A 27199-nucleotide genomic window follows, 5' to 3' on the forward strand; every position below is an offset into this window, starting at 1 on the left:
TCGCATGTAATCCCTCTCATTCGAATCCTGCCCAATGACCCTATCATATCGGATGTCTTAAGATAGGTGGTCCATACAATTGACTATCATCCTGCGTCGCAATTTCTTTCACAAAAACGTTGTTGATACTAAGGACTCATTTTGGCGCTTGTATAATTGATATTATTCGGATCAACTTTTGGGCAAGTACGAAGTAAAAAGCTTTTGTAGTCTACGACTAATCGCGTCGGTTGTTGATGCTGATCATGAATATACATACATAATGTAACATAATACTTCTATTTAATCAAACAAACAATGGCGACGAATCAAAAACTGCAAATTTTCTTCAGCAGAGTTCGCTACTCACTATAGAACACAATACAATTCTATACATGTACTCAAGACGCTTAAAGTACATGAGAATTACAACTAGGCAAAGCAAAAATAAAAAATTACTTTCCTTTCATGATTTCTAGTTTTGACAAGCTTGTATTAATATTAATATTAATATTATCAGTGTAGGTGCTTACATAAGCGCGTCTATTTGCATAACATCATACTTATAAGTATGATGATTCTTGCTTTATCTTAGTATATCTTTCTTTGGCCTCTAATTCTTACTTGCTCCCGTCAACTCAATTGCAAAAATACATATTCAAAAGCGTAACAACTGAATTAATGTCTGGTATTATGGTTTTTTATACCCTTGCAAAAAGGGTATATTAATTTTGTTCAAAATTGTGCAACGCATAGAAGGAAGCATCTCCGACCATATAAAGTATATATATTCTTGATCAGCATGACGAGACGAGTTCAAATTGCCATGTCCGTCCGTCCGTCCGTCTGGATCAACGCAAACTCCTCCTAGACCGAAAGAGCTACAGAGAAATTTTGCATGTAGGCTTGTATATACTGCAGGCGTTGTATATCTTGGATTCAGCCGGATCGGATCACTATATCATATAGCTCCCATACAAATGGCAAGGTAACGAACAGTGACTTTTCGTAATAACTTCGTTATTTTCTGAGCTATTATCATGAAATTTAATATTGTTAAGTTAATTACATATATAAACGACTATGCCAAATTCGATCAAGATCGGGTTACTATATCATATAGCTCCCATAGGAACGATCTTTCGAGAACAGTGACTTTTGTCAATAACTTCGTTACTTTTGACGCGATTGCTTTTAAATTAAACATTTGTTAGTTTAATATATCTGTTAATGACTGTGCCGAATTTGATAAAGATCGGTTAGCTATATCATATAGCTCCCATAGGAACGATCGGTGGAAAACAGTGACTTTGATCAATATCTTCGTTATTTCCTATGGTAAGATTGTAGGCCGTTCTTTCGGACGTTCTTTTAGCTTAAACGTTTTTCCACTTTGATGGCTATAGGTAAGGAAAAACTTACCAAAAAAGTTGCAAGGGTATACAAACTTTGACGCGGTCGAAGTTAGCCCCGGCCCTCTGGTTTTTAATTGCGTTTACGGAAGGAAATATGACACTAATTTCAAATAAAATGAACTCGCGCCTATTTACAAGGGTCAAAAACCTAAATATGTACAAATAAGATTTCGAGGACATAATTAAAATTAGAAGATGACTTCACAATGTTAAAGCTGGTACATACACAAATGAAAATAGGTAATGAACTTTTCGCAAACATTTTTATACTCATAATCAATAATTCATAACGGGTAATCTGCCATCTTGACGGGAAAATCGAAATTGACAGATTGTGAAACAAGATTATTGTTTTCAAACATATTCCTATGCACTTTCATAAAGTGAACTTATTTAAGTGTCAACATTGTCCCCAATAAAAATGTGGATGAATTTTAAGATAAACAAATAACGTGATCTCGATCGGTAAAATTAAATTCAGGAATTACTTAAGGTACAATACGTTTTGGGCCCAAACAGCTTATGTAAATATTTACCAAAGTTTCAAAAAAACCGCGTATTTGTGTATCCCAAATGTGGCATCTGGCAACAGTATTTCAAAATTTAATAGTTTCTTTGGTAAATATTTACTTAAGCTACTCGATATTTCAGTGTTGAAAAGTGAAAAAATCGGCTAAAGCTAGATTTCAGTGTTGGCAAATGCTATTTTGGTAAATATTTACTTAAGCTACTCGATATTTCAGTTTTGAAAAGTGAAAAAGCGCGATATTTGGCATCAGGCAGCGCTATCTCAAAATTTGACAGCTTCTTTTAGCCGGAAAAAGCCACTTTTAGCAATAATATAAAATAAATATTATCATATCTGGACGAATGTTCACTGGGTTCAACGTCTCCAGTTCGTGAGTAACGCGTGCGAACCACTCCCATCTCTATCTTTGTCTGTTCTGTACCATCACCATCATTTACGCATCAAGTGCATGAAAAATTTAATAAAAAAAAAATTTCCGCGTATATCCCACATCACATCACAAAATACATTCCAAGACTCGAATTTATTCGATTTATTTATACGTGGATGTATTATTCTATAAACTGATTTTCTAAATCTTTTTATCTGTAAGCTAGACATGGATCTTATGCGTATCATAATCGCTCAGATAGCACAGAATATTGGCTACAGTAGCACACAAAATGCCCCCCTGGAACTGTTGCAAGACATTTTGCAGAAATTTATGCAGGAATTCGCCCACGACCTTCATAGTCAAATGGAACATGGTGAGTGAACTTTTCTTCACCGTTTTTGTTGTTAAAGCATTACACACGTTTCCTTTCTTTTTCGTAAACAGCAAATCGAATAGAGCCTACATTAAAGGATGCACGTCTGACACTGAAAAGCCTCAATATTAATGTGCATGAGTTGTTAGACTACATTGGCAATGTTGAGCCTGTACCATTTGTACGCGACGTTCCAGCGTTCCCAGTGAAACGAGCTTCGAATTTGAACTTTTTAAAACCCGGAAGTGCAGAGACCCTTACCCGTCCCGTGTATATATTCGAGTACCTTCCACCGATGCAGCCAAATTCGGCAGCTGCTTCATCTTCCGCTTTGCAAGCACCCTATTCCGATCAAGAACAAGAAGGAGCGGATGGCGAGGCTACAAAGAAAGTTGGAAGCCAGGAGGGGTTGGGAAACTCCGGTAATCCTAATGAAACAGCTTCGTCCGCTAAGCTCCTAAATTTCCCTGCCAAAGACAATTGCTTGGACATGGAGGGTCACACAGTTCGGGAAATCAGAAGCGTGGTCATGACAAGTGGTGGCTTTATTTCGCCTGCAATTGAAGGCAAACTGCCCGAGTCTGTGATTCCTGATATTATTGGTAAGAAAAGAAAATTCTTTGTTGAAGATAAACGCTATATATGCTCCAAATTACAGTAAAACTAAAGGGCCTCGACGCACCACCTCCCCCTCCACCATCGCCGCCGCCATCACCACCCCCGCCGTTGCCACTAGTAGCAATGGAAACTAACACAAAGCCTTTGTTTGTTGGTGAAACCGATTTGGCACGGGAAAGAGATCAACAGCAACGTCAGAAAGTATTGCTCAGTAGCGAAAGGAAAGAGACTCACACGACACCATTTGCCCAAACTGAAACGGCTTCTACCTTGCCAGGGACTGCTGCCCTTACCCCCAAGGCCACCAAAAAAAATAAGAAACAAAAGCATTTGATTGGTGGTGCCGGCGGGACACCAGGTGATAAGGCCCATGACAAGGCGCAGCGAAAGGCTATGAAAATGTATCAAAAACTTTCGAAAAATCATAGTGACAGTGGCAACGCATTAATGCTGGTGAAGAAGTCGAAGAAGCATCTGAACCGTGGCGTCATACCAACCTTGCCGGATGGCTCTGCTGATCGTGCCCAATTAGAAAAACTGTTTAAAAAGCAGGCCAAGCAGAAGCAAAAGCGACAGCAGCAGCTTGGTGTAAAACCTTTTGGCTACGTAGATGGACTGGGTGGTAGCAATACTAGTCTGACTGAAGAATCGTCTGTATCCTTTGCTCCTCTCACAGTAGAAAAAGTTGTGCAACCTGTGCCTAATCCGGAAGGTGCTCCAATTGTAGGAGAGTGTGAAGCACCACATGGACTCAAGCTGGCTAGTGAACCCGACAAAAATAAACTGAATATTTTTAAAAAAATATCGAAGCAGAAGCTGTCAGCACCAACCGCTTCGGCGCCAGGACTAACACTTTTTGGACATACAGCGGCCGGCCCCCCATTAATTAGTTTGCCGTCTGGCACAACGATAACACCAGCGCCGCCTGCCTTAAATGTCACCATTGAGAGTCACATGAACAATGCCACACAACAACTACAACAATTCTCGCCTATGACGATATCAACATCAGGCCCCACTAACCAGGACTCTGCTCCCACGGCCCCTTCTTTCGGTGTTGAAATAGTTAACATTGATGCCAACAAACCCAAGAAGCGCGGCCGTAAACCCGGCGGAAAGAATCAAGCCAAACAACTGTTAAATCCGTTGGTTATGCAGCCATTGCCTAAAAAAATGAAGGCGAGCAAGACCATGCTGGGAGTTCTGGGACAACCATTGTCCCTTGGTCAGTCGTCAGATCCCTCTGCATTAGTAGATATGGAGCCGCTCAATCTGAGCCACGTTCCACAATTCCAAGACAATCTTATGCAGCCCAAGAACAAAGAGAAAAAAGAACGAAAGAAGTACAAGAGCACAAAGTATGATCCGCCATTGCCATTGCCATTGCAAGCGGGTGACAGCTTTACTCCGGACGACATGCACATGCGAATTTCGCCAACAAAACGAATTACTCAGGGTCCTGTTAATATATTGGGTGTAGGAATGGGTATGCCAGGCCTTCCTCCAGGTCCAGGTCTATATGCCAATAATCAACTACCCCTGTTGCCGCTTTTAAGCTTCCCCCCGCGCCCAGGCTTGATTCCTTCGGGCCCTGGCCTTTTTTCGGCAGCAACTGGAGGGCTTCCCAGCTTCGGCCAAAGTTCCGTACCTATTCCCCCCTTCATGCAATTTCCCGGGGGGACTGTATCTATCGATTCTATCCCTAATCGGCCTATGCCAATGAATCCCACAGGTGAGTACGATCTACGGTTGAATTCGAGCTTTAGTTTATAAAATTTCTTCCCTTGTAGACATAAAGCCCATTGGATATTGTCCTGTGGCTCCATTGGTTCCTGAGTCGATGAAATTGACATCACCCGAAGTCCAGAAAATAAGCCCGTTTAGTTCAAAGCTTAAGTCGTTGTCCGCAACTGGCAATTTAGGTGATCCAATTGAAGTATCTGATGACTCAGATGAGTCAGCCGCAGCCCCAGCAAGCATAAAAACATCTCAGCTCTCGCCAGCAGTAGGGGGCTTTGATGGACTCGTTGGCCGACCAAACATAATACAACCATCCCAACTTCCATATACTGTTGCCGGAACACCTAACTTAATATCCCCCGTACCAGCAGCTTCAACCAAATCTGATACCATCAACCAACTACCAATTACACCAATGCCTCGTAACACTCCTATTTTTGACCCTTCTCCTGCTGTTTCTAAAAAATTGAAGAAACAGACAAAGCCGTGTGATCTGCCCACTGCTCTGCCGAGTCCCAATCCAGCTGCTCCAACTGGTCCATCGATCTCCCCCTCTCCGTTCAATTTACACAGTCTGATGGGAAGCGATAAGTATAGTTTAGCGGGCGGCGCTGATCTCATTCCATTGTCGCGTGTGGAAAGCGGTTTGGCTTATTCTTCGCAGACAGTACCCGTCACCAGTTTGGCCGTTGGAGCCACGTCAGGCACATCTGCTGTCCCACCAGCTCAACTAAACCTAAATGTGTCTGAAGAGATACAAGCTCAAAGGCCGCATCAGCCATTCATGCCCAATTTCGGAAGCTTTGAGGACATTACTATTACCCCAGCAAACCCAGCCCTTAATATTGCTGGATCAGCAGATGAATTAAGATCGCGTAAATTACACAAGAAACTTAAGAAGCCTAAGGAAGGCAAGATAAAAAAGAAAAAGGATAAAAAAGATAAGTCGAAAAGCAAGGAACGATTGATAACCAGCGAATTTAGTTTAATTCCTAGCGAGAAACCAGCAAAGGGACAGGACAAAAAACCGAAAAAAGACAAGAAGAAAGATAAACTACAGCAACAGGTGAGTTGACGAGACTGATAGACATATAGCATGCCATAAGTCCAATCTATTAATATTTTTCTAGATTCCAAGTGTTACGGTCGCTGATTCTGATTCGATAGCAGTTCCGCCACAGAATTCTATAGAGTCGATTGCACCGACCAGTGCAGTGACATCGTCCTTAGCACCTGTGCAGACTGTGCATATCTCAAACTCACCACAGTTGGAGCTGTCGCCCAATCAGGTGCCAAAGTTAACCCTAAAACTCAGTGGAAAATCCACACCATTACCAATGGAGCCGGAACCAACACTTTTACCACAGATTGGCTCGGGTAAAAAGGAACGCGATCGCGGTCGGGAACCTTCGCCAGAACTAGCCAGATTCTCACCACTAGTCACAGGACCACCAAAGCCCAAACAATGTAAGAGCAAAAAAAAAGCTCCTTAAAGAATAAAAGAGGGAGACACATTGACGCAGAGAAATTTCAAAAATCGACCATTTAGAGTGACAATCACTCCAGGAAATGTTTTAAAAATTGGTTAAATTGCCACTTCCTCATTTACACGTAAAAAATATTTCATCGCAAAATTGTTCCAAATTATACCAAAAACCAGTAAGCACTTAAAAAAAAAAAAAGATATATGTATGTTTGCTGAATCCGAATCTCAGAATGACGCCTGCACGTCTAGTTTTCGAAATATTGTAACCTAAAAGTATTAGTTTTTTGATATGATCTATAGAATTTGTAGTTTTAAGAAAATTATTAAATAATTATAGACCAGGCGGCTGTGTCAAACATTCATTAGCCTTATAAATGCAACAAATTCGATTTTACTTTATAAATGTTCCGTAGAACAGATTTTATAAAAAAATCTTTCGAAAATACACGTGACTGATGATTATAAAATTTGGTTACAATATATTCGATAACAAAACTGATGGGTTAAAACTTAATACCATCTCATTTTCAAGTTTTTGGTCTCAAAAAATATAGACATAAAGGTGCGATGACGCGATCATTGAGCTTTGAACCTTATTTTTCCATCCCGAAGATTCGTATGCTCTTGTTAATTCTTTTTTTGCTTTACCAATTTATTCAAGAATTTATATTTGGGTTTTCCGATTTTAGCTGACTTGCAGTTATCATTACCTACATCTGCTTCCGCTTCTACTAGTGGACCCCCAATGGCGCTACCGCTTCAAATGAGTACAATTCCCAACACTCACACCCTTGTTCCATCTAGCACGGCTGTCAATTCAAGCGTCTGGATGACAACTGGCAGTGGAGCCCCTGCTGCTGCTACTTTATCGGCCAGCTCGGTTCTTCTACCGCAACAGCTGATGTTGGCGTCTACACCTACACCTATTCCTTCTTCAGGTGGCGCTGTCATAGCCCCAACGGCGACAGTTTCGCCTGCGAAATCGGAATGCCCTCCTCCTCAAACCGTGGAATCAAATCGTCCATCTTCATATGTGGATGCTGAGGGAAATCGGATCTGGATATGTCCAGCATGCGGTAAAGTGGACGATGGTTCCGCAATGATCGGGTGTGATGGATGCGATGCTTGGTATCATTGGTAAGAGCATTGGGGGTGAACCCCAGAGCCTAATCCTGAGACCCCAGCTAATATTCTTTGCTTTATGTATTCAACTTTAGGATATGTGTTGGCATCCAAGTTGCTCCAAAGGATAACGACGACTGGTTCTGCCGTGTTTGCATCACCAGGAAAAAAGTACACGGATCGGAAAAAAAGAAGAAGCGAAACAAGAAAAAATAAAGCAGATACATTAATATATTATTTATATTTAGGGTAGCTTATTGCATAAACTCCACTAACTTGAAATTTGGTAAACTCGTGGATTGTAACGGATTTTATGTTTTGTTTTATTATAACGTATATTTAGGTATGTATAATAAATTGTTTAGTACGGCAAAATCAAGCAATTGATAAACGTATCCTTAATTTATATACAAAGTAGATATATCAGTAGTCGAAAGACTGAAATTGATTATATTATGTACAAATTATAATTGAGCACCGAGCCCTGTGGCCACATGTGTTTTTCCTTTTTTTTTTTTGTGCGCTTAGGTATATATTTGAATTTAAATTTGCGAAAACCCAGTGAAGTGGATGCGTGAATTTTTGCATGGACTTCGGAGCTCTAAGAATGTAGAGAAATTTAAACAAATATGTAAATATTCTAGAAAACTTATTGTGGATTAGAATAGTCATAAGATATATGAAGAAATTTCCATATTTACTCTTAATGCAGATTCACCAGGATTTAGGATCGAATATCTATCTAAATGCTAAATTTGCTGGCCAAATTTTGTAATCAGTAATTGAATATAGTTTATTAGTAGGTGATTTTAATACATATATCTTCCATAAAGCAGCCATTCACAACTATTACTACCAGGGAAAAGTTCGAATTGCTTTCCTTAGTTTCGGTGAAAAAAAATATAATAGCGAATTAAGTATCTAATACATATACATATGTATACCGATATACAAAGCTACTTTCGAGAAAAAACGGCAACCAAAAAAGTTTTGATTACATACCATAGTTACCACATACGTAGTTGTAGAGATGGTAGAAACTTTGGTTGTGATTGATGCTGATTATGTGCTTTGTGTTGTAAGTACGAAAAATTATTGGATGCGAATGGACCATAACAGCTTCATTAATAAGCAAGAAGTACAGAAAGAGAGCGCAGTATAAGAAAATCTTTGATATGACATCAATTATTTCCTTTGATAGTTTTAATCTCGAAATATTTAGAGAGAACAAGAGATATGAAGATGACACAGCCGGTATATAATTTGATGGCACATTACTCTAATCTAAGCGGCATTCGTTTTGTTAGAAACGAATACCAGATTTAAGAAAGTGGCCAATTTCGAAAAGGGCAAAGCTTATTGTCGGCCGGGACATAGCTTTACGATGAAATGCGTCTGCCGTATGCAAGTGGTTCTGGATCTGTCGATCCGATAGCCAAGCTTCATGATAAAGTACTTTACATATATTTAACTAACTTATATGAATATTTTAGTTCGTTTGGCCACTGCCACTACAATTTGGCGAGATTCTTTGGTGGTTGTTGATATCGTGCGCTGGTTTCATATTTGCGGTCGTTGGACACAATGGTTGCTCCACAGTCGGCTCGCTCTGAAGTTGTGTGCTGAGGTGTGTTGATGGCTCGAAGGTTGATATAGGTGCACTTCCACCCGACATGGATGTGGCTCCGTCCATGGTTGTTGCCGCGTCAACACGTGTGCTGCCATTGCCGGCAGTTTCAGTTGAGGCTCCACTGTTGCTGCTAAGCGCCAAACGCTGCATTTGTCGAATCACAGTGGCTGCATAATATGCTTGCTATAAAAAAATGAAATCGGTTAAAAGGTGTATTCAGAGTAATTCAAATTATATATGTATGTATGAATGTTTACCTTCCAACGAGACTTTGCAAAGTTCTTCTTAAGCTGCTCTGACACAGTGCCGTGAATGTTCTTGCTGCTTGCCTCGTTTCCAGATATCCTGTAAAACAGCTATTTGAATGCATAAGTCGACAAAATATAATGCCAGTAGCTTACCAGGGATGCGCTAGTGCTTGTTTGCATGTAAAACGCTTCTCCACAGCCACACACATTAAATTCTTGATAAAATGTTTAGCCGAATCGCTAATCTCATCCCAATATGGAGAATCAAACTCGAATTCACCTATTATCATCAGCATAACAAAAGGGAAACAAAATGTACAAATGTAACTAGTAACATAAGAATATCAGGCTACAAGCCAACGTCGTAGTTATTTATTTTACTTAACACGTTTTAGTTACCTTTAAGAATCTGGGCAAACAGATTAGCATCATTCTCGTCGTAGAAAGGCGGATAACCGCAAAGCAGAATGTATGATATAACACCTATATATTCCATACAGTTATAAAACATAAACTTATAGCATTGTTCAAAGAAAAGAAGGTAACTTTGGCTGCGCCGAAGTTCATATATCCTTGTAGGGCGCACCATTTTAAAATCGTTCATTATACCCTTGTATTATAATTATACCCTGGTATTATAAATTTGGTCAGATGTTAGAACGCACAGAAGGAGTCGCTTCCGACCCCATTCTTGATCAGCATGAGAAGCTGAGTCGATATAGTCATGTCTGTCTGTCCGTCCGTCCGCCTGTGCAAATCAATTTGACGCCACGATCTTAAGAGCTTTCGGGATGAAAATTGATATTTGAACTACTTATAGCCCGGAGCAGATAAAGTATGAAAATTGTCAGGATCGTACCACTATATCATATAGCTCTAGAAGAAACATTTTCATAAAAATTGGAGTATCCCCATGAAATTTACTAATATGTATGATAGTTTTGGATATAATATATATCTCGAAATTTCAATCAGATCGGATAAATATAACACAAGTTACAGTCAATATAAATCTTATCTACTAGGTCATTGCTTGAAACTCACAGAGCAGCTGAACACACGCATACACACACAGACGCAACGCTACGTAAACTGTATGTGCATTGATGAATTGATGAGACAGAAAAAGAGTTTGGAACATGTAAAAATATTATGGCCAAGGACTGCAAGGGTATATAAACTTCGTTGATATTTTTTATGAATTTTGTATTTTTTGTTTTATAATTTTAAATCTTTATCTTATAGTGGTCCGATCCGACGAATTGTCAAACTTGATCTCAAATAGACAATATAAAGTTTAGGTACCAAATTTTATTCCAGTAGCCAAGTACAGGCAGACAAGGCTATACTAACTCGGCTGCTTCTACAATATTTATAGTTTACAAGGTCGGAAACGTCTACTTCTCTGGCTAATTTCATACTATACTCTAACAAGGCTATAATCAATTTAGATTTATTTTTGTTAAACAGTTTAAAAGTGTTGTAAATGAAAATTTATAATACCTATACTCCATACATCAACCGCCTTGCCGTATGGCTTTTGGGCTAAAACTTCGGGTGCCACATAGCCCGGAGTTCCGCAAGCAGTGGCCATTATGCCAGAGTCTTCCATTTTGGAGAGACCGAAATCGCTGATCATAATTTTGCTGTCATCGTCTGGACTGTAGTAGAGCAAGTTTTCTGGCTATGGAACAAAACAAATTGTAAATAAACATTATTAAAATGTGAATAAACAAAACAAATAATAGCTTTTAATTAATGGACGCTAATTAAGCGTTGGATTAGAACTATTCTCTATGTATGTGTAAGAAACATATTAAAGGATCTTATTTCTGTCCATCCACGCGTTCTGTTGGTATTATTTCCTAAACAAAATTTTACTACAAAGTAGTCAGAATAATTAAAATTGAAAAAATTTAGGTTTCCGGCTCTTTTATCTTATAATGTGATAATTTGAATAATTTGATTTACAGTTGCAGTTGATCCAGATTGACAACTGTCACATCATTTTATATTATGACAAGCTGCAACCTTTGGCGTCATCATATTGAGATGCTCAACGATCAAGAGTACTTTTATTTCGATTTACCTTTAAGTCTCTGTGAACAACGCCCTGTTCGTGCATGTAGTCAACGGCCTCAAGTATTTGTCGTATCAAATCGGTCGCATCCTTTTCAGTGTAATTTCCTTTTTCCACAATACGATCAAACAGCTCGCCACCAGTGACTCTATGGATACAACAAGTCGTTACGCAATGCGTTTAAATTGAATGCAAATATAAGAGACGTACAATTCCATTACTAGGTACACCTTCGATTTGTCCTCATAAGTTTCCAAAAGTTGCACAATATTTGGATGAGTGAGCCTGCAAATAAAGCAATAAACCATTACTGTATAACTATGGTCGTACTTTGGAAAAAAGTCGTCTGTGCGGAAGAGGAAGTTTGAAATATTAAAATTCCTTCCACACCGCTGATGAGTGAAGTGAGTGGGTCGAAGTCAATATGAATTGTTATACCCATCCCAGGAAATGCATTTTTACAATAAGATGGACCATACTCTAACTCAGTTATGCATCAGGAATGTTTTACTTCAAGTGTGATCGGGTTAAAAGTATCGGTATCAGGTTCGTGGGGTCATAACTCACCGCGCTCCGTTCGGGCAGTTGGCATCGAAATGATTTGCACTGAACCTACATAGAAAGAAAGCAAATTAAGCAAATAACAAGATTTTTAAATGAAATAAGGAAAACAACAAAACAGAAGCGTAAATAACCAAAAATAACTCGATAAATTTTAAAACATCTGTATTGTATTTTGCTAGAGCATGCTTAATACACTGGACAATGACGGAGATCAATCCTCAGGAGGAAAACAGAGAGCGTGAGTGCCAGGGCTGGGGTGAGGGATTTTCATATTTGTAACTGCAAGATTTCCATGTATTTATTACTGATTGTGAGAGAAATAGTGGCGCCATTGTCAAAGAAAATACGAAATTAAAAATGGAACACAAATTGGAACCGAAAATATAGTTCGAAAATAATTTAAATTCCAAAAGCATGTAAACCTTGATACCAACGACTCATAAAAAATATAATTTTCGATATGCTTTTTACTTTTCTTAAGCTATACTAAATATTAAATCTAACAAAAAAAAAGTTTATGGGGCAATTAGGATTGAAGTTCACTTCGCTATTTTGAGCATCCGGAAAATGTTCTAATACCGCGTGGGGAGGGATGACAGATGTGAATGGTTTTATTGTTACGCAAGTGCAATTATCTTTTATGTTTATTTAATTTTTTTATTTGTAAATTTGTGGATATTCCAACAGCTACTTGCCTTCGCAGCACTCGTATTTCATTTTCCAATGATTCCTCTTTACCCTTCAAGGCCTTCTTGTCGATAATTTTGACTGCAAAATGCTCACCGGGCGTATCCTTGCTCTCTGCCAAACGCACCTCCGAGAAGGCGCCGCTTTTGGTAAAAAAAAATGGTTCACGTTAAACGCGAACAGATCCGAATGCATTTTCCCAACTTACGTTCCAAGTAGGCCATGCAGATTATATTTTTCCTCGATTGACACTTGCTTGTTCAGCTCTTTCACATCCTTCGCCTTGGCCTTCTTTCCAGAGTCCTTCTTACCAAATAGTGGCATAGCCTGATCTCGATTTCGATTCTAGATTTGTGCGTGGAGAGATATTGAACGGCAAAACTGAGATTAACGCATCCGATGATTGCGCATAGCTTGTGCCGAAACGGAATCTGAAATCAAACTTAATGAGATACGCAGCTTATCAGCGGATTGTGTTTTTCAGTGCGCACGTATACATTTAAAAAAATATATTTTTATACGTAAATTTCCTAAGAATGTACGACGAACAGTTACCCTACTTTGAAACAAAAGGAAGTTGCAACGTTAATTAACTCACCCTGTGGCATCTACCACCGACAGTCGGCTAGACTTTTTATAAATCGGGTTCTATGTACATAAATTATTTAACGTACAGACATACATCTAGACAATAACCGATATATGTCAAAGGTTCGGTTAAATAAGGATTTACTTTTATACTATTTCACGATTCTATAATACATACGTATTGGATCATCTGATTATAGAGTATTGTATACTGGTCGTGTACTATAGAGTATAAATTTTGTTTTCGCTTTAATTTTCAAAGTCTTTCGGGTCACTTTTTAGCTGATAAGACTATTTCTCATCGGTGATGACCCTAATCCCTTACTCAGAAGTGCATTCATTGCATTGCGGACTTTTTAAAGTTTGCCATTCTCATAGACAGAAGCAATTTGTTACCATATTTTGTATATGGACTTACGCTGCATAATAATTGGTATCATATTACCAAGCGGATTAGAAATTTAAAAATCCTTCCTATAGAAAAGCTATCAAAATCAACTGGCAATAAGTTTCGACTTGGTGTACACGATGTTAAAAAGACCAGTTGAATATGATCGGTATTTACTTTAAATGAAATTAAATAGCTGAACATTCATAGAAAATGAAGGAATAGTTTTGAGCTACGTTGAAATCAGACTATCGACATATATGTACATATATGGCAGGCATAGATTTTTTCCACCTAAAGCATCCATAAACCGCCCCCCTCCTCCCACATTTACAAAATGTGTTTACGCAAATCGAGAAGTTTAGTAAAAAATAGCATTGTCTAAACTACACAAAGACAAAGTAAACAATCAAATATACTTATATACATACACGATCGATTAAATTGTCTTAAACTTTAAAACTAAACAGATTGCGGTCATTTTGATACATACACACTCACACACTCCCACGAATTTACAAACAATATGTGTGTCCGTGTGTGTGTGTGTGTGTATGTGTCTCTGTGTGAACGTACTTACACCACGAAAATAAATCGCGACTTAAACTTTTAATGCAAGCTTCCGTTAAATGATTGCATACAAATATTATCTACCTTAGTTCGTACCACTAAAACTTGATTTTTTAAACCAGAAATCACGAAACCAAAAACATTCACACCACTCAGACCAAGAATTTTCAAATTCTTTTTTTTCAACGTCGTCTCATTGATTTTGTTCTGGTGAAAATCCCACTGCAACGAAATAAAATCCCATTATGTGGTAAAATTCCCTACATGAAAAAAGGCGAGATTTCTCTAATTTTTTGGCAAAACTTAAATTTAGGCATACAAGAGTGTTCGTTTTAAATCAAATTAGATTTCGGTATCTTATTTAAGTAGCTAACAGTACCAATGAAAAAAAAATTGTAAAAATGCACCTACTTATGTATATAGATATTTCATCCAATTAATGTGAATACTTTTGGTCAAACTTTAAAAATATTTTTTTTGAATCACCGTACATGATAATTTTAAAGCTTAACAATTGTTTCGCATTTTTCGGTTCCCAACGGAAAATTTATGACATTAGTTTTAGAATATGTTAATATGTATTTATTTAATAAGGTTGTATATTATTATTATTATTATTATTATTATTATATCATAAAATAATTGTGCAAAATAGTTGTAAATGTTGTCCTATAACAATTTCATTTTAGATAGCGAAACAAGTATGTATTGTCAAAATGTTTTTAATTTCTCTTAAGTCACTCTTTAAGACAAAATATTATTCAATAACCGCAAGTATTATTAATGAACTAATAAACTAATAGAGTGAATGCATTTATTATTATTACAAAAGTAATAAAGCAGTTTGTCGACTTTAAATTTTGTTGAATTAATCTGGGCTGCATAGAGTTTCGGAAGAAAGCTCCTTTGAAGTCTTTAGAAGAATCAACAAAAGAAATTGTGATAGGAATTCCGGGGTAACTTATTGTTAGATTCTTATAAGCTATCTCACTCACTCTTACAAGCACACAAGCACTTTAGCTCCGCTTATATTTAATGGCCAACTCTGCCCTGTCAAAACATATTTACCAAATTTAGATATATAATAACAACTGGTATGCCAAATTTAATAGCAAATTATTTTCGCTGTTCTCGATCACTATAAAATCATTTCGCTTTCCTTCGTTTTGTTTTAAAAAATTTATCAATTTCAAAACTCCCTAATTTTTTCTTCCTTTCAGCCGACTTTCACACGACTAAGCCAGTGACCTATTAAAGTTTAACAATTTACCATTAAATAAAAACTAAGCTGTGCCGGCGAAATTTGAAACATAATTCTATTCTTGCATCTTTAGGGTTGTTCAGGGAATTTTTGTGTCATTTTACGGTAATTTCTATCTTTTTGGTATATTTTTCTACTTGTAGTTATCGATAATTTTCGATAGTGCTGCGGTATTTTTGCAGCACTGCATACACTATTTTAAACACTGAATAAAAAATATCTTCTCTTGCAACAAAATTGTTGTTATTTTAGTGCATTTCGTGAATTATAAATAAAAAAACACACAGTCGGTCAATGCGGTGTTTGTGAATGTGAATATGGTTAAGAAATGCAGGATCAGCTTACAAAGGAAAAACAAAATGCCTTAAGAAACGAGGGACGCCCGAAAATGTGTGTGTATTCGAAATGTGTATGCCTGCGACTGTATGCGTGTGTGTGTATGCGTTAAACGAAATGGGAATCGGATATCCTGAGACACAACAAAGTACTAAAATTCGGTTTTAAATTGAGGAGTTTGTGTTGCCTAAAATTAAGTGACGGTAAGTCCTTTTGTAGTTTTATTCATTACAACTAACGAAAAAGAGCCTGCCTTGACTAAGAGTATCCGTGTGTGTGACTGTCTACCTCAGAACTCATTCACATGGATCTACCTACATACATGCATGTACATTTATATATGCATGTGTATGTATATACATGGTATTACGAGTACATAAGTGCATCTGCAAGTGTCCTTGCAGGTAAAGGTAAACATCACTGTACTGAATGGACTTTGGACATCAGAGCAAGCTGAAAAAATAAATCCTTCAAGGATTCCTTTAAAATTTGTAAAGTAATAGTTCGTCAGGTCTCCGAAAAAGTTTGTGCATTTCCTTACTTAGTATATATGATATGGGATTAATACGTTTGTTAAACAAAGTAATTTCATTTGTCATAAATTGGGGAGAGGTGGAGGAGTTGTTTTGTGTTTAATCTAAGAAAACACGTTTTGAACACCGCTCGGAATTTTGGTAGACTCTACCAGCAATTAACAAACTGAAAGTAATTTTAGAATCCTTTCATTTTATCATTACATGGCGACTTATGCCACACATTTTTTCCGTGTTATTAAATAAACCCAAACAATTTGGAGTTTTCACTAAATCTTGACGCTTTTTAACATCGTAGTTTTTCGCTCTTCGAACAAATTTCTTTTATTATTTTTGTAATTAATATAATCTTTTAAACAAATGTCAGATTTACTATTCCCACTTAACAAGGCCGCTTTGTATGGTCTATATGGTATGTTCTATAAAGAAAGCAGCTGGACACTTCTTCATTTTATTAAAGGAATTTTTTTTAAAGGAATTAAATGTTTTAAAATGATTCGCAGCTAAAGCTAAAAAAAAATGGATAACGAAAGCTTTGTCTAATTTAGTCAAAATATAAATAGGAGGTGCATGTATTTGGTTTGTTCGGTATCATTGACTTGTAATGTCATGTCATCCAGTAATCGTTTTTTTTATCCATTGCAAAAATTTCAAAGAAAACAAAAAGAACATTTTTAAGTACATATATAGTGAGGCACAATATTTAAATAGAGAGCCGGAGCTAACTTCGACCGTCAAAGTTTGTAAACCCTGCAATTTTTTTGTTACTCTTTCCTTACCTATGTCCTTCAAAGTGGAAAACCGTTTTATCTAAAAAGTTTAATGTTTGCGAATGAACGAAAGGCTTGCAATCTTAGCATAGGAAATTACGAAGAAAGTGACAAAACTCACTGTTTTCCGCAGCTCCCATAGCTGTATGATATAGTCACTCTATCTCAATCAAATTTGGCACAGTCATTTATAGGTGTAACTCACCAATATTTAATTTCACGACAAAAGCTCAGAAAATAACCAAGTTATTAGAAAAAGTCACAGTTCGTGATTTTGCCGTTTGTATGGGAGCTATATGATATAGTGGTCCGATCCGTCTGAGCCCGAGATATACAAACTGTGCAGTACATGCAATACAAAATGCAAAATTTCAGCTCTGTAGTTCTTACGGTTTAGGAGTTCGCGTTGATCCAGACGGACGGACATACACGGCTATTTGAACTCGTCTCGTCGTAGTGGAGATGCTTTGCACACTTCTGTCGAAAATTAATATACCCTTTTTGCAAGGATATAAAAAAGGAAAGATCAAACTCAAAGTGTAGTGGTCGAGGCAAGCAGAAAGCTAATATTAAAAGTTGGATTTCAATTCTTACTGGACTGCGAATATAAACAACCAATTTTAATATTACTATCTTACATGCCTTTTCTGTCATCTGAGTTTAACACAACAAAAAGAGAGAGAAAATATCAAAGAAGCTAACATCGGCTAGCTTTATATACCCTTGCAGTCCTTGGTAATAATAATTTTACATGTTCAAAATTTGTTTTCTGCAACTCAATTCATCAATATACAAACAAAACAATTTTACTCTCTATTTTACAATTATTTTACAATCACATATGTAAATTTCATAGCATACTCCGATTTTTATGAAAATGTTTCTTCTAGTTCTTCGTGAGCTATATGATATAGTGGTCCAATCCTGATGGTTTTCATACTTTATTTTTTTTCCGGGTAATAAAAAACCCCGAAAAAAAATTTCAGCCCGATAGCTCTTAAGACGGCTGAGTAAAACGCATTCGCACAGACGGACGGACAGACGGACATGGCTATATCAACTCAGCTTCTCATGCTGATCAAGAGTATATATACTTTATGGGGTCGGAAACGTCTCCTTCTGTGCGTTACAGACATCTGACCAATTTTATAATACCCTCTGCAAGGGTATAAAAAAAAAAAACGGCAAAACAGCAACAACAAGGGAAGCGAATGACCACTGCCAAGCTGGCGAAGGTGTCCTCTATCAGGTGGAGTGTAGTGGACTCCAGCTCTTCAGGCTCCGTACCTGGTGAATTAAAGCGTAAGATGCCTTCACGCAAAAGAAGGGCAAAGGCCGGCTACGGCGAGACCAATCGGTTTTCGCTGCTTTCCGATGACAACGTTGAAGACATTGACGTCGATCCGGTTCCCGAGTTGGAGGTTGAGGTATCAACTGCGAGGGAGAGAAAAATTAAACCGCCACCAATCTTCATTCCTGGGATGCACAACATCAAGGCGTTTATATCACATGTCACCTCTGTCATTGGGAATGACAAATTTGTTTATAAATCTGGTCGTGACGGACGCGTAAGAGTCAATGTTGAGGAAAATGAAAGCTTACACAAGCTGAAATCTTACCTCATAAGCCATATGCTTAGATTTCAGACGTTCCAGCCGAAGGACAAGCGTGCCAACTTTATCGCATAGTTATGAAGGGTCCATCACACCACTGATCCGATGGATATAAAGGAAGCGCAGGTTGCTCAAGGTCACGGCTCCGGGGAGCCAATTGTTATATTCTTTGTGAACCTTGAGCAATCCAGCAACAACAAAGACGTGGTCCACGGAGGTTCTCCAATGCTACCGCTGTCAAGAATTCGGACACACCTAGTGAGGAGGCTGCTACCTTGACTATGCCTGCGTCAAGTGTGGTAGCAAAGAACACTCATCGGCCGAATGCACGAAGGCAAGGGACGAGCCAGCAAGATGTGCCAACTATAATGGCAACCATACAGCATCGTATAAAGGGTGCAAAGTGTATCAAAAGGCCAAGGAATTTCACCAGCCCAGGCAAAGGCTAGCTCTCCGACCCACTCCACGCCCGGTCTACAAAGGACCTACCATTGTGCCAGTCATGCCTTTCGCCAGTGTAGTTTGAGGCTACCAGCCGCAACCATCGCTGCTATCAGACCCATTTCCCGCCGTCGTAAACCAGACACATGCAAGAATGAATAAGCTTGAGGCAATGATGGAGAGCATTATTGCTCAAATGTCAGCTCTGACTCAGTTGATCACAAAGCTTATGGTCAACCAATGAAAATAAATCTTCATGTTGTCATTTGGAATGCGAACGGTCTGTGCAGGAACAGACCTGAGGTAGAGCTATACCTCAAATCTGATACTTTAATATTCAAACTTGTTCTATTTGGAAATTATGAAATGTTATGTGTATAACCTCGTAAATGTCCCATTTGCCACAGATTCTACTGATTATCCACCTTCGGATAGTTAGTAGAAAGAGGGCTCTTCATAATTGTTTCCCGATTTCTGAGGTAAATGCTGTTGTTGTTATCAAAAGCGGATGAAAATGCATACAGACTAAAGTGTAGAAGCTTAATTATCGCAAAAAGTAAAGCCAAAAAATAAACTTTAGTACAAATCGTATTGGCCGATGTAAATAATAAAATAAGATTTAATATAATCGAAAATACTAGAATCATTTCAACTGGTAAATACATATGGAGGTTTCTATTACTTTTTTGGCTTTAAATTCAATATGTTAGAATTAAACTATATGTATGTATAACAATTGCGGGTAAAGTTGGTTAATTTTTTTTATTATTGTTACAGACGCTAGCTCGGATGCCATTATTTTTAAATAAATCATAAAGGAAGTACAAACGCAGTTTCTTAAAATCTTGATGCAATAGATATACAAAAAGGGGAGTCTCGACAACAAGGACAAGGATGCAGAGAAAAAAATAAAAGCGAAGTCAACATTTTTTCTTCCACAAATCAAGTGGCTTCCATTCAAAGAAGGACACAGTCAGTCCGTAGATTTTATTCTACGAAATCATTCTAGGAGTAAATGAAAAAACAGTTTCACTGCAGAAGAACCCGATCTTGATTTATCTCCGAGATGTCATTGCTGACTCTTTTCAACATTGGCATTTGGCTCATTGCTAGTCAAATAAAGATTATAAACTGCGACCAAGGTAAAATATTTATCGACCACAAAAAAATTATTTATATTAATCGCTTTAACATACCAACCATTTTTCAGTTGTTTTACTGGACACAACAAGAGAAGCTACTTTAGAATGGACACGCTATCCATATGGCCCACAGGCTCAGACTCCAGGGGTATGTATAAATTTAAATTATTTAGACATAAAACCAAAACGTGAGTCGATTTCTCTATGGTAAAAAAATTAAATATTACTAAAATTAACACTGAGGAAGATAGTTCCTAGAAACTATGGTTTGAACCAAAACTCCTTTCGTTACGGGGATATACACGTGGAAGCCCAAATAAAATGTAATTTTTAAACATTTTAGAAATGAGAACTCTGAGATTGTCCTTTAAAAGATAATATAAGATTCTTGAAATAAGAAATTTAAGGATTATGTGAAAACTACTTGGTATTAAAAAATTAAATTTAACAAATTTTTAAGAAAATGGCGGACGCTTCAACGTTCAAAGTTTGGTAGTCTTATTAACAATACACACAAAAAATATATTTCTTCGATGATATTTATCGGATTTCATACATTCCAAAAATGCAAAAAAGAAAAAATTTATGTTTTCAAAATATCCAGTTGTATATAACCCGTTAGAAAAATTTGTGATTTAGGATGCCTTCAGGAATACATTATTGTGTGTAAATTAAGTATGGTACTAAATATTTACTAATATTTTATACTTTTTCAATTGTTATTTCCGAATCTTGCATCAGTGGGTGGAAGAATCATTTACAGATTTTGTGAAAGGAATTAACTGGCGAAGCTACGTGGTTTGCGATGTTGCTTACCATAATGTAAATAATTGGCTATGGTCACCATTCATTGATCGCGGACCTGCGAATCGGTTGTACATCGAAATCCAGTTCACAATACGAGACTGCTCTCTGTTTCCAGGTAAAGAAAAGTTAAACAACATGAAATGCAAATCTCATATTTTCTAACGTCTTCCACAGGCAACGCTCTGTCGTGCAAAGAGACATTTAGTTTGTTGTTTTACGAATTCGATGCGGCTACACGGGAGCCACCGCCATGGCAAACAGACAGTTACAAGCTGATAGCTCGCATTGCGGCAGGCGAGGGTCGCTTTAATCAAAACTCCGATGTGGACATTAACACTGAAGTAAAAAGTATCGCTGTAAACAAGAAAGGAGTGTATTTTGCCTTCCGCGACCAGGGGGCATGCATCAGTGTGCTAGCCGTAAAGGTCTACTATATTACGTGTCCGGCAGTGACCGAGAATTTCGCGCACTTCAACGAAACGCCCACAGGCAGAGAAATAACCATTATTGAGAAACAGAATGGGACGTGTGTAGAAAACGCAGAGGCCTACGAACCGCCGACTTATCTTTGCAAAGGTGATGGCAAGTGGACCATTCTTACAGGCGGCTGTCGCTGTCGCGTTGGGTATGAACCCAACGATATGAATAAAACCTGCACCGAGTGTCCAGTGGGTACATTTAGGTCGGCAGAGGTCATTAGATGTGTTTCCTGCCCACCCAATTCTAGTGCACCAAAAGCGGGCTCTCCGTTGTGCAACTGCCTACCTGGATTTTACCGACATCCGCGAGATGGCCGTCATATGCCCTGCTATAGGCCTCCTGGATCGCCCACAAATCTCACCCTCTTATTTGTCGACCAGACTAGTGCGATAATATCATGGAACCCACCGGCTAGAGACGATGCGAATCAGTTGTCGTTGGTGGAGAAATATCGGAGCGATGTAGTCTACAAGATTCGTTGCAGCTTGTGCAGTTCAAATGTTATGTTCAACCCATCAACAGATACCTTCAACGATACAAAGATAACTCTGACCAATCTGGATCCAGTTACCACATATACCGTGCAAATTCATGCCATTAACGGAATATCGTATCTGGTCGATACGGCTTATTATGCCAACGAGACTGTATCGCTTAGTGATGCAAATACGACGGCAAGTGTGGGAGCTAACAGCCAGCTGGACCTAAACGACATCAAGACGGAACATTCCGAAATCATATTCACTACTGAGTCAGCTATGCTCTCAACTGTGTTTAATTTACGTATAGTGGCTATATCTAACAAGGATGCAGATCTGACATGGGACAAGCCAGTTCAAAGCGATGCACCTCTTGAGTTTTACGAAGTACGCTGGTTCCCTAAACTTGAACTGGAGGCTATAAACAAGACCGCACTAAATACAAAAGAGACCAAAGCACACATTGAGGGTCTCATAGAAAATACAGAATATGGTTTCCAAGTGCGTTGTAAGACTATTAACGGATATGGTTCTTACAGCAACATGGTGTATGCCCATACACATCAGTCGGTAGGCTCAGGTAAGAGTGTAATCTAACAAGTTACCTTTATTACTGTTAGTAAATTTTATTGATAAACGAGGACAATATTTATGTTTCTATAGCCCTACAAGTTCTTCCTATAACCGATAGGTTAAGATGCAAATTCAAAAGTGCAATTTTCTTGAGTAATTGTAATGGCTAATGTTTCTGTAACTTCTTTTGTCTCTCAAACAGTTTACGATGATTCGGTGCAAATACGGTTTATTGCGGGTGCTATTGTGACAGGTGTGCTCTTTCTTGTTATTTTTATTGTGGCGACGGTATACTTCATGCGATCAAAACATCAGGATGAACTCGACAAGAAGTCTACAAACCATCTGCCTCTTCCCATGGATTATGCCAGTAATGAAGGTAAGCTCTATCCGTTAGTTGCTAAATCCATACATATACTAAGTATGGAATGCAAGAAAAAGGACTATACTTTTAATTGTTGATTACACAATGTATGAACCTTGTGCCTAATACATATCTATATCCCCTTCCGTTAATCCCAAAAAAAAAAAATAATAAAAAAAAACGATCTCCCTCCTAAGGACTTGTCGTGACATATAGTAAGTGATATGAATTATATATGAATAAAACGTTATTTAGTTACAAAAATATTAGTGCCTTAAATATATCATATCATTCTCTTATGTTTTAACATTGCGCAGTTTAATTACATTGAACTAAATTTTTTTGAGGATAGCACCAAAGAGGCATTACTTTTTTTCTCTTTTCTTATTCATTTTACATACAAGTATATGCCAAACATACAATTGAGTATGTGTAATACAATGAATCAAAACACAGACTGTTTTGGTTTCATCTCTGTTACAAACGACAGATGTATTGAACAAAAGACGTTGCCGTCCATCAAATTTAGATGTTTTGGCATCCTTTTTTTAAAGGGTTTTTATTTTACCGCTTAGAATTACATTTATCACACAATTTTTCTATAAACTGTCGAGTTACAACGGATAAGTGAAACTGTAAATTTAAGTTATTGCGATTTCCGTATTTTAAAATTATAACATTTTAACCGGGTCAATGAAATTAGCATTCCGTAATGATTATTTTGATTAATCCTTAAACCGTTTAAATGTCATGAAATGACGAAATATGAGTTAGAGTTAGGGTAATGTAGGATCGAGAAACACAAGAACACGATGTGAGAACAAAACCAACAAAATGTTGAACATTTTCCCGCTATAAATATTTACTCTAAAAGTTTGTAATTCGTAGTCAAGTTTAGACTTAAACGCATTTTATATTGTTGTAAAGTATACTTTAATATCCTTCGATTAAATCATTCACGGTTTAGTACATTTCACAAAGTTTTTTATAAATATCTAAAATCTAAAAATTTGCGAAAATTATGGATAGATTTGAAAAAAAAGTATGTAATTAGTGTTTCCTTATTTCAAATTACATTAATCACAATCAATTTTATTCCCCAGGGGAATAGACATTCTTTAATATTTAAATATTTTAATGCTATGTTTATTTTGTGTTACCTGTCTTTTCTTATTTTATTTTTAGTAAATTCCATGGACACAACTCCAATTGTCAAGACATTGCATTCGAATGGTACAATCAATTATTTTTATATAACCTATTTTGGTGTGGGTGTCTTATGTCTTTTTATTAGTCAGCTTGTATTTTTTACACATATTTTTCAATTTGATATTTTATGTCGAAAATTGCGATGTTAAATCGATATAGGTTCTGGTGTTGGGGTTGATGCATAATTTTCATTTTTTATACTTTACAGTGACCACGCCTCTGTTTGGAAACAGTCGGAGTTACGTTGATCCGCACACTTATGAGGACCCCAACCAGGCTATTAGAGAGTTTGCCCGCGAAATAGATGCTAACTACATAACAATCGAAGCTATAATTGGTATATTTGACTACATTAATTAGATTCAGGCTTTTTAATAAATTTTTTTCTCAATTAGGTGGTGGCGAGTTCGGAGATGTTTGTCGCGGCCGTCTGAAAATCCCGCCAAACTTTGTCCAAGATATTGACGTGGCCATTAAGACTTTGAAGCCGGGTATACAGATTGTTGTATAGTAAAAATTAGAATTTGTTTTAATCATAATATTTCACCATTGGTTAGGATCTTCCGAGAAGGCGCGCTGCGACTTCTTAACCGAAGCCTCTATAATGGGCCAGTTTGACCATCCGAACGTTATATACCTACAGGGAGTAGTTACGCGCTCAAACCCAGTGATGATAATCACCGAGTACATGGAAAATGGCAGTTTGGACACATTCCTCCGGGTTAACGATGGAAAATTTCAAACACTGCAGCTGATTGTGATGCTACGTGGCATTTCCAGTGGCATGTCATACCTGAGCGACATGAATTACGTTCACAGAGATCTAGCAGCACGTAATGTCTTGGTCAATGCGCAACTAATTTGCAAAATTGCCGACTTCGGCCTATCGCGGGAAATTGAAAATGCAAGCGATGCTTATACAACTCGGGTAAGAGAACGCTTTTAATGCTTGAATTGCTGATTGGATGCCAAATTGACTTGGTCATTAACTTTTATCAAAACGATATTGTAAACCGAAATTGAATTAACTTTCGTTTTTAAAAATGGCATTTGAGCTGTACCTCATACCGACTTAAGAATGCACTTTTTTTGTAATATGTATACTTGAATATGTATTCCGTTATATAGTAACGGAGCTGCAAATGTCACGTTTTCTTGGTAGACATTCAAAAGAAATTTATTTTTTACTTTTTTATAATTTAACAAAAAAACAAATTTTATTTTTTTGTTTGGCTAGGGTGGCAAGATTCCCGTACGCTGGACTGCTCCAGAAGCAATAGCTTTTAGGAAATTTACGTCCGCATCGGACGTATGGTCGTATGGGGTCGTTCTATGGGAGGTTATGTCTTACGGCGAACGTCCGTACTGGAACTGGTCGAATCAGGTATGAATGGTTTATGAATTCATTTAAAATATTACTAAACTGTGTGTGTGTTTTTTTTTTTTAAATTTAAAGGATGTGATAAAAAGTATTGAAAAGGGCTATCGATTGCCTGCACCAATGGACTGTCCTGAGGCGTTGTATCAGCTTATGTTGGACTGCTGGCAGAAACAACGAACGCACCGTCCAACCTTTGCCAGTATAGTCTCTACGCTAGACAACTTGGCCAGACAACCACAGTCGCTCCTGACCACTCGTAACTCACCAGAAACAGATGGTACCCACATATTAGATTCTCAACGTGGTCAGAACATATTCATAAGCACTGATTTGTGGCTGGAGAACATAAAAATGTCCAGATACTCTCAGCATTTTAAAGAGGCTAATCTGGTGAATGCCCAACAGGTGAGTTGATATTAATTAATTTTCACCAATCGATATTTTACTACTCATTTAACACACAGATCTCAAGATTAACAGCTCAACAGCTATCCGATATGGGCATCACCTTGGTGGGGCATCAGAAAAAAATCTTACACCAGGCCCGTCAACTGGACACAATAATATAATACAATGTACATAGCCATCAAGACACAGCAAATAAGTTAAGACATATTTCGTAGCTTAGTATCTGTAAGTGAGGTTAAAAGGCTACCTTTTGAACTTCTGCAAACCGGTCGAGCAAGCGTTGATATTTTAGAATTAAATCTGGCTTTAGAATTTTATATAAAATTTTATACGTTTAGTTTTCTCTAGAAACTGCTCTTGCCTGCTTCGTTGCAACTTTCTCAAAACATCTGAAATCAGATTTAAAGCACTAATATTGACAAATTGTAAGACTTAAATGGAAGCCTCATGAACGATATAAATGTATATATCGTATGACACCATATTGATCAAATCTTAACACGACTACCGAAAGGTTAAAAGAACTGGACAATTTGATAAAGAACCATGATTACACCGCATAAAGTACTTTTTTGGATTTGTGTTTTTGATTGGGTATTGCATTTATATGTGGTTGACGATAACCGCCATTTAGTCTGCGCTAAGCTTGACTCTGCATTTACATTGCTTCGCCAGAATGAATCGAAATACATCTGATAAACCGAAACCTAATCATTAACCCTGATCGAAAACATAAGTCCTTAACAAAGCTTAGGTGGAACGAAAAACGTGGCAGATCAACCATTACAGTGTGATAACGATGCTAAATCAATTGCTACAATAATGTGGAGTTCTTTGGATCCCGATGTCCGTGTTTGTTTGCCATCATTTTTTTCTTTCTCTACTTTGTTATCATAGTTTTGAAGTGGGATTCTGCATTCCGATCTCTACACATGCAAAACGATCAAACATACATACATATGTACATAGGACATATACAAATACATAAACAACATGCTTTTTTAAACTATTG

The 27199-nt window shown here is 37.5% G+C and overlaps 3 protein-coding genes across 10 annotated transcripts; 2 read left to right on the forward strand and 1 right to left on the reverse strand.

Annotated features, from left to right (window-relative positions):
• Positions 1-2337: 2337 nt before the first annotated feature.
• LOC6651587 (transcription initiation factor TFIID subunit 3) lies at positions 2338-8014 on the forward strand. Its single transcript, XM_023180001.2, has 7 exons — positions 2338-2669; positions 2741-3271; positions 3328-5019; positions 5078-6093; positions 6158-6494; positions 7203-7650; positions 7731-8014. The coding sequence occupies exons 1-7, from the start codon at positions 2522-2524 to the stop codon at positions 7849-7851; spliced, it is 4293 nt and encodes a 1430-aa protein (XP_023035769.1). The 5' UTR covers positions 2338-2521; the 3' UTR covers positions 7852-8014.
• Positions 8015-9076: 1062 nt separating this feature from the next.
• LOC6651588 (calcium/calmodulin-dependent protein kinase type 1) lies at positions 9077-14611 on the reverse strand. 5 transcript variants are annotated; one of them, XM_047013645.1, is made up of 11 exons: positions 14487-14609; positions 13053-13286; positions 12853-12987; positions 12161-12205; positions 11804-11878; positions 11603-11741; positions 11017-11197; positions 9913-9996; positions 9667-9793; positions 9523-9610; positions 9077-9448 (listed from the first exon to the last, which is right to left on the reverse strand). In XM_047013645.1, exons 2-11 carry the CDS (start codon positions 13166-13168, stop codon positions 9125-9127), a joined length of 1314 nt encoding a protein of 437 aa, XP_046869601.1. In that variant the 5' UTR covers positions 13169-13286; positions 14487-14609; the 3' UTR covers positions 9077-9124. The 5 variants fall into 5 exon arrangements, with proteins under 5 accessions (XP_046869601.1, XP_023035773.1, XP_046869586.1 ...); XM_023180005.2 differs by having other exon boundaries at positions 13053-13275; positions 14475-14609; XM_047013630.1 differs by having other exon boundaries at positions 14401-14609.
• A 1222-nt stretch (positions 14612-15833) lies between these two features.
• LOC6651590 (ephrin type-B receptor 1-B) lies at positions 15834-26742 on the forward strand. 4 transcript variants are annotated; one of them, XM_023180002.2, is made up of 14 exons: positions 15834-16190; positions 20122-20486; positions 20555-20634; positions 21228-21408; positions 21468-22832; positions 23028-23204; positions 23387-23404; positions 24375-24422; positions 24607-24735; positions 24794-24889; positions 24956-25326; positions 25636-25782; positions 25855-26184; positions 26244-26742. In XM_023180002.2, the coding sequence occupies exons 2-14, from the start codon at positions 20411-20413 to the stop codon at positions 26346-26348; spliced, it is 3123 nt and encodes a 1040-aa protein (XP_023035770.1). In that variant the 5' UTR covers positions 15834-16190; positions 20122-20410; the 3' UTR covers positions 26349-26742. The 4 variants fall into 4 exon arrangements, with proteins under 4 accessions (XP_023035770.1, XP_023035771.1, XP_023035772.1 ...); XM_023180003.2 differs by lacking the exon at positions 24375-24422; XM_002072573.4 differs by lacking the exon at positions 23387-23404 and having other exon boundaries at positions 15835-16190.
• Positions 26743-27199: the final 457 nt, after the last annotated feature.

The sequence above is a fragment of the Drosophila willistoni genome, chromosome 3R (genome assembly GCF_018902025.1).
Source record: "Drosophila willistoni isolate 14030-0811.24 chromosome 3R, UCI_dwil_1.1, whole genome shotgun sequence".
NCBI lineage: Eukaryota > Metazoa > Arthropoda > Insecta > Diptera > Drosophilidae > Drosophila > Drosophila willistoni.